General features: G+C 65.0%; 1 protein-coding gene across 5 annotated transcripts; it reads right to left on the bottom strand.

Moving 5' to 3' along the window:
* Positions 1-155: 155 nt before the first annotated feature.
* HDAC10 (histone deacetylase 10) lies at positions 156-6,289 on the bottom strand. Of its 5 annotated transcripts, none has more exons than XM_030815302.1 (20): positions 5,881-6,285; positions 5,678-5,812; positions 5,356-5,452; positions 4,992-5,089; positions 4,789-4,893; positions 4,564-4,632; positions 4,257-4,383; positions 4,094-4,159; positions 3,822-3,881; positions 3,653-3,742; positions 3,357-3,463; positions 3,216-3,283; positions 2,881-3,136; positions 2,683-2,767; positions 1,863-1,954; positions 1,669-1,725; positions 1,289-1,367; positions 901-1,083; positions 666-727; positions 156-521 (listed from the first exon to the last, which is right to left on the bottom strand). In XM_030815302.1, exons 1-19 carry the CDS (start codon positions 5,937-5,939, stop codon positions 710-712), a joined length of 1,851 nt encoding a protein of 616 aa, XP_030671162.1. In that variant the 5' UTR covers positions 5,940-6,285; the 3' UTR covers positions 156-521; positions 666-709. The 5 variants fall into 5 exon arrangements, with proteins under 5 accessions (XP_030671162.1, XP_030671159.1, XP_030671160.1 ...); XM_030815299.1 differs by having other exon boundaries at positions 666-818; positions 5,881-6,283; XM_030815300.1 differs by lacking the exon at positions 3,822-3,881 and having other exon boundaries at positions 666-818; positions 5,881-6,283.
* Between the last annotated feature and the right edge of the window lie 642 nt (positions 6,290-6,931).

Genomic DNA, 6,931 nt, shown 5'->3' with positions numbered 1-6,931 from the left:
ACCGCTAGGGCGGGCGCGCCGGAAATACGTCACGGGAACGCCGGCAGCACGTGAAGGTGGTGAGGCGGGGGCCGCGGTGTACTTCCGGCCTGAGTCCTGCACCGCGGGTGAGAGACCCGGGCCGAGCGTGCTCAGTAAAGAAGGCAGAGCCAGGGTTTCGTTTGACCGATGTTTACTAACGGCGCAAGGGCGGGGAGCGAAGCGCAGCGGGGCGCAGGGGCCAGGATGGGACCGAGGGTGGGTTGCATGGGCCTCGATCGGACGGGCCGGGGCGCGATGGGTGGGGCGAGGGCGAGGCGACGTGAGGTGAGGGGTGGAGCGGGGGAAGCACAGGTGGGAGGGGGCGGGGGGAGGGGGCTGGGCGCGGGGATTGGGAGTGGGCTTGGTTCCGTGCCCCGGAGTCGCGGGAGCCGTGGGCTTGGGGTCCGGATCGCGGCCGCGGGGTGCTGGCGTGCGGTGTCATTTCTGCGGTGTAAATGCTCCCACCTTGGCCGATTTCAAGCCACCAGGTGAGGATGGCACTACAGGAGGAGCCGGGAAGAGGCGCGCAGTTGGCCTCCTGCGCTGGAGCTGGTTCAGGGCACTCACCTGCCCTGCCCTCCCCACCGACCTCTGCGGCAGAGCTGGGCCCCAGGGCAGGGCCATGCCTCCGCAGTCAGCCTCACCTGCAACATCTTCCACTGAGGCTCCAGCTGCCCTCTCAGGTACATCAGAGCCTGGACGTCCTCTGGGGAGGCCACAGAGGAAGGGCCTAGGCTAGGAGGTGCCTCCCCATTCAGCACCCGGGCCAGGATCCCTGCTAGCTGGGCTGTGGAGTCCTGGACCAGGGGCGAAGACAGAAGCAGTCACTGGTCCTTCCCCTTGTCCCACCCCACAGCACCTCCACCCTGCCCAGCTTACCTCCTCCAGGAGGGCCAGGACTCGGCCCCCTGCCAGCCCCCGAAGCACTGCAGCCAGGAGTGCAGCCTGGGGGCCCTGCAGGCCATGGCCAGGCCCCAGCGCCACCAGCACCAGGTCAGGCTGGAAGCCGTAGGCCAGGGGCAGCATCAAGCCCAAGATGCAGCTCAGGAAACCACTGGTCATCTGTGGGGACAGCAGAGCCCAGCTCCTCATCTGCAGACACCTGCAGGCTCTGGCCTCCCAACCTCCCAATCTCAGGGCCCCTGGAGTAGGAGCAGGGAGACAGGAAGGACCAGAGGCCTGCTATCATGACAGTGCCAGCAGACAGCAGCTGCACACATCCATGGGCTCCCCAGCACCTGCCCGGCTGCGTGGCGTGGTCACTCACCACTGGCAGTGGCGTGGAGACATGGAACATGGATAGGGCAGCCGCCTCTTTGCCCCTGATGTTCAGCCACAGACTCCTCCTTCCAGGACACATGTGCGTAAGTGTAAGGCCCTGCTCACCCTCCTGAGCCCAGGCCGCAGAGGCAGAGGTGGAAGAGCATTCATGGGGCCATGGGCAGGGGTGCTGTGACTGCTGAGCTCTGTGCTGGAGACCCACCTGGCACCGCCTCCAGCAGCCCTTCTCCCAAACCCCAGCTGAGGAAGGCTCCATTCAGTACCACGTGGTGCCCCACCCACCCGTCACCCTGGGGCTCAGACACATGTCCATCACATGCCTGTCCACATGCATGGCTGGACAGATGCAAGACCTGAGAGTCCTACCCGTCATGGGCGAGGTCTGGAGGCCGGTCCAGCTGTCCCAGGGCCACGCACAGCAGCCTGGAGGAAGAGCTGGCCTCAGGACAGGTGTTCACGTTGTCCAGAGTCCATTCCCAGAACTCTCTGTTTGGCCAGCCAGGATAGGGGTGCCCACAGGTCCTGCCGTCAGAGGCTCAGGATGGCCAAGTGAGGCTTACCTCTGGGCTCCATGGGACAGGCCTCTCCGAACAGCCACATCCAGGGTGGCTGCTGCAGCAGAGGCTGGAGTGGCTGCTATACCACTGTTCACCTGTGGGATGAATAAACAGTGGAGGATGAGGCACCAGCCAACTCCCAAGCCAGGTAAACAGATCCACAGTTCCCTTCATTCGGTGTGTCTCTGTGGCTACCGTCAGCCACACGTCTTCCTACACTCAGGTCAATCACTCCATTTCTGTAAATAAAACGCTTACATCTATAATTTTTTTTTTTTTTTAGCGAGGCGGGGTCTTGTTCTGTAGCTAGGCTGGCGTGCAGTGGCGCAGTTGTAGCTCACCACAGTCTCAAACTCCTGGGCTTAAGCGATCGTCCTGCCTCAGCCTCCTAAGTAACTGAACTACAGGCACACGCCACCACGCTTGGCTGACTTTTTTATTTTTTGTGGAGACAGGGTCTCCGTATGTTCTCTAGGCTGGTCTTGAACTCCTGGGCTCAAGCATTTCTCCCACCTTGGCCCCCCAAACTGCCGTTATTACAGGCATGAGCCACTGCATCCTGCCTAAATGTATACTTTAAATCACCCCCTTCACCTCTCTGCCAACGAGCATTGAACTGAAGAAGCTGAGGTCAGAGGTCAGACACACTAGTGATTCCCACCCCTGGGGCTGTTCTGGGAACAGTTCCTGACACAAGGCAACGTTCACATCCATGTGGTTCTGCACCACCCAGCCCTTCTCTGGACAGGCCGCATCTGGTTGCCAGGCCCTGGTCCCTGCCCCTAGGTCCACAGCATCCCCAACCCCTCCCAGGCACTCCCACCTGCCCATCCAGCATCCCATCTAAGAGGTACAGGAGCTTCCCAAGTGCAGTGAGGGCCTCCTCCCGGGCCAGGGACTCGTGTGGCCTGTGGTGGACAGACCAGAGGGACACACAGACACAGAGTGACCGCACATCAGGCACACACAGGCACAGGTGTAGATGCGGCCCCATCCTTCTCCCCAGGCCAGCCCTGCCCACCTGGCCCAGGCTTCTGTCTCCTCCCTCAGGGCTGACCCTTCCTGTTGGATGACGTCAGGGGGCAGGACCAATGTGATATCTGGCGCTGTCAGGGCAACAGCGGTGCGGACAGAGGGTGCAGGGCAGAGGCGCGGCTGGTCCAGGAGGGAGCTCGGTGCAGATGCAGCTGCCTTACACACTGGACCCCCAGGCAGCAGAGGTGGAGGCCTCCCCTCTGGGGAGTGGGTGCTGGGGCTCAGCGGCACAGGGGTCACATCTAGGGACAGTTCAGAGTCATAGCCACTGCACGGGAGCCCGAGGTGGGATCCTGCAGCCTAGCACCCGGCCACACTGACCTTGCAGCTGGAGGCTCTTCCAGTGTGGGGCCTGGGCAGCACGGGCACTCTGGATGGACTCCAGGGCACTGTGGGGGAGACACAACAGTGGTGACACCTGGCCTCACACCCCAGCTCCGCCCACCCTACCTCCCCTCGCACCTCTGACACGGCACCATTGGCCCTGACAGGGGTGGAGCCGGGTCACCCAGCAGCGTCTGTACTGTCATGCACACTGACTCCGCCAGTGACTCCAGGTGGTAGCCGCCCTGGGAGGAGGGTGGAGACATGATTAGGGCAGGGATATCACTGGGATGGGGTGTCACCGGGAGGGCCCCTGCCTGGCTCTATCCGGGGCAGGACGCCCCTCCCAAATACCCCGTGGGCACCTGGCTCCCATGCTCCTGACCCCCAGGCCTCTGGCCCAGAAACCCTCCCTGTGTGCCCTCCCCAGTCACCTCCAGCACGGCGCAGACCCGGCCGCCGGCCAGCACCTGCAGCAGCTGTGTGAGGTGGGCGAAGCACTCTGGCGTGGCCTGCATTTGCCCCTGGAACCAGAGCCATGTGTGATGGGGGACCTGGGCCCCAGGACCCCAGAAGTCCTCCCTGGCCAGGCAAGGCCCTCACCTCAGGGTCCCCGACGGCTGAGTCAAATCCTGCCGAGACCAGCACCAGCTCAGGGTCAAACTACAGGCCAGGCCAGGGTGGGGAGGGTCGACAGAGAGGGGCTGGAGCCCAGGTGAGGGCAACCCAGGCCCATCCCATCCCCTCCTGAGCAACCTCCCCAGCCACACAGGAGTGGGGCAGCTCATAACCCTCCTCCTGCCTTCACTGGGGCACTCCAGGCACAAAGTCCCCCTCCCACCCGGCTGCCCTCGGGGAGCCCTCCGTGCAGTCACCTCAAAGGCCAGTGGGAGCAGCAGGTGCAGGAAGGCAGCCACGTAGTCAGCGTTTCCCATCCCGACCTGGCAGGACATCCCAGGCTACATCCTGAACTGTGGGGCAGGGGAGGGGCCCAGGGGGAGGGGGCTGGGTGGGGACCTGGGACTTGAGGGTGGGCACCTGGTTCCAGGGCAGGTTGACAGTGAAGCCGAGGCCCTGTCCCCGCCCCACCGCATCTGCATCTGACTCTCGCAGGAAAGGCCAGAAGCGCCCATGCTCATAGCGGTGCCAGGAGAAGTAAAGGACACTGCCAAAAGCCAGCCAGGGCCAGAGGTCAGAGGTCAGGACCCTCAACAGCTCTACAGCTCCCTATAGGACGCTGACCCCTGGGTACATGTCTGTATCTCACCCCTGGATTTTCCCAGGCCAGCCTGTGCACCCAAAAACTGGGGTTGCAGGGAAGGGTGGTGTCCGCACCCCTGCTCACCTGGGGTCATCCTCAAAGAGATACTGGATCCCCTGGCCATGGTGTACATCCCAGTCCACGACGAGGATCCTGGGCACAGACAGCGCTGGTGGCAGAGGGGCAGGGCCTCCCACCTCCAGGAGCCCAGCCAGGGAAGGGAAGGTGCTGGCTGGGTTCTCTCGCCACCTGCGCCGCCCCTTGCTGTGTGGCCTGGGCCCACACCCCTGCAGCCAGCCTGGCACACACCTGTGTAGCCCGTATTTCTGCTTGGCATGTGCAGCTGCTATGGCCACGTTGTTGAACACGCAGAACCCGTTGGCAGCCGCCCTCTGGCTGTGGTGCCCAGGAGGCCTACGGCGTGAGAGTAGGATTTGGGTCACGTCAGGGTCGCACTGGCCCCTCACAGGGTCACCCACGGAGAAGCAGCCAGGGGAAGGGGCGGCTCTCACCTCACCAGGGCAAGCCCATTTTGCACAGCTCCCGTGAGCACAGCGTCCACCAGCTGCAGTCCAGCCCCCGCGGCCAGCCGCGCACAGTGAAAGGTACTCTGTGGGCGCAGGGGCACAGATGAGCCCCCTACCTTTCCTGCTGCCCTTTGCAGGCCATACCCACACTTGTGCCAGGCTGCAAGACACCAGCTGCTGAGCAGAACAGGCCCGCCCCAGGCTCTGGCAGTGCCAGCAGGCAGGTGTGCAGGGCAATGTCACGTGTATGAACCAGGGGACACTGGCTGGGGTTGGCAGCCATGGCTGTGAACGCGCAGAGGCACGTGCATGTGTGTCTGCACAGGTGAGTGTGTCCGGGGACACGCACCGGGTGGAAGTAGATGGCGTCGAACTGTCCGGACAGCGCCTGCAGCTCCTCCTTGCCTAGGACCTGGGTCTCCCTGACCAGGGATACATACTCTGGGCTGCATGCAGATGGGCAGGCAGGAGACGCGGGGTCACCAGCAGGAGCAGGGATTCGTGGTGGGAGTGGCCACCCTGTCTGTCACTTCCTCAAGCCTGTGAGCCCACCCCAGGTGCTTAGGGAGAGGCTCTGTATTCGAGGCTGGCAGGCTCGGGGTAGCCCCAGGTTCTTAGGCTTCTAGGTGGGCTGCCCGCCCCCCCCCCGTGGGGCCCACCCCCCTCCTGACCTGTGCACCAGGCCCAGCTCCTCTTCCGAGGCCTCGCGGGCTGACAACCGCAGACACCTCTGTTCCAGGCCGCGCTGCCGCAGGCGGTCCAGGGCTGCGGTCAGGCGCTCAGGACGCTCAATCTCGCACTCGGGGCTGGGGCAGATGAGGAGCTCAGTCCAGAGGTCCCTCCCCGCACCCCACCTCGGCCAGGTCCCACTTACTCGTCCCAGAGCAGCCGGGTGGCCGTCATGTCCTCATGATACACAAGCGCGGTCCCCATGGCTGCGCCGTGGTCACCCTGGGTCCCCAAACGCCCTCGCTAGTGGTGCCTGCCACTGCCCGTCCCCACTTTCGGCCGGGAGCAGCCGGAGGCCTGGGACCTGCCTGCGGCGCAGGCGCAGGCGCAGGCGGGCGGCGGGCACCGGCCTGGGCGGGAGCGCACAGAACCTAGGCAGGCTCCGGGATCCCAGGCGCGCAGAAGGTGCCGAGCGAGGCTGCAGTCGAAAGGGGAGGCTCCCCGCGCCTGGCTTCCGGCTTCCTCGCCTCGGACCCGGGTCCCGCCCCGCGCCCTGCTCCCGCTGGCTATCGCGAGCCCCGCCCCGGAGCGAGGAATCAGCCCTCGGAGCTGCGCTGTGGCTCCGCCTCCCCCTCGGCCCCGCCTCGATCCCCTCCAAGAGGGGCGGGGTCCCCAGGCCCTGCGCGGGTGGTCGCCGCAGCCCCACCCAAACGCCAGTGGCCGAGCCTGCCCATGAGATCCCCGTTCTGCCCCAGCTCCCGGGTCAGGGTCCAGCGCAGCCCCAAGGCCCACCCGGCCCGGGCGCAGGAAGACCTGGGGTGAAGGGCGAGGGGAGCGAGGGGTCCGCAGGGCAAAGGCCACGAGGCGGGAGGAGCCCACGGGGAGGCAGGTGGCGCTGCGGCCGACTCAGGCCGGTGGTCGTGGCTGCATCGAGGCGCAGCACCGCCCCCGAGGTTTAAGGAGGGAGTGAGAGTCCGGTTCTAGCTCCAAGAAGACCCCTGGCCCAAGAGCAGAGTCAAGGTCGGTGGAGGTTGGGACGCTGCACCAGAGTTGCGGTAGCGTGGCGGGGGACAGAGAAAGTAAGGAAGGCAGGAGGCACGGGTACAGCCACAGAGCAAGGTGCCCGAGAGGAGACCTGAGCCCCTCTGGAGCCCAGGGGCCACCCTGCCCCTGCCGGAGTTCACATCCAGCTGGGCCACAGAGTTGTGGGGTCCCCAGTCCTCAGGCCACCTATGGCAGGAAGCTGGGCCCAGTGT

This window comes from Nomascus leucogenys, chromosome 7b (assembly GCF_006542625.1).
Source record: "Nomascus leucogenys isolate Asia chromosome 7b, Asia_NLE_v1, whole genome shotgun sequence".
In the NCBI taxonomy this organism is placed as follows: Eukaryota; Metazoa; Chordata; class Mammalia; order Primates; family Hylobatidae; genus Nomascus; species Nomascus leucogenys.
The sequence above is the reverse complement of the archived record's forward strand: the minus strand, read 5'-3'. Positions and strand labels throughout refer to the sequence as shown.

Coding starts and splice junctions, on each gene's coding strand:
- HDAC10 (XM_030815299.1), bottom strand. CDS start 5,939: ATGGGGACCGCGCTTGTGTATCATGAGGACATGACGGCCACCCGGCTG. Junction 4,384..4,563: donor CTCTTTGAGGATGACCCCAG/GTGAGCAGGGGT, acceptor GGCTTTTGGCAG/TGTCCTTTACTTCTCCTGGC. Junction 4,160..4,256: donor TCAACCTGCCCTGGAACCAG/GTGCCCACCCTC, acceptor ATGTCCTGCCAG/GTCGGGATGGGAAACGCTGA.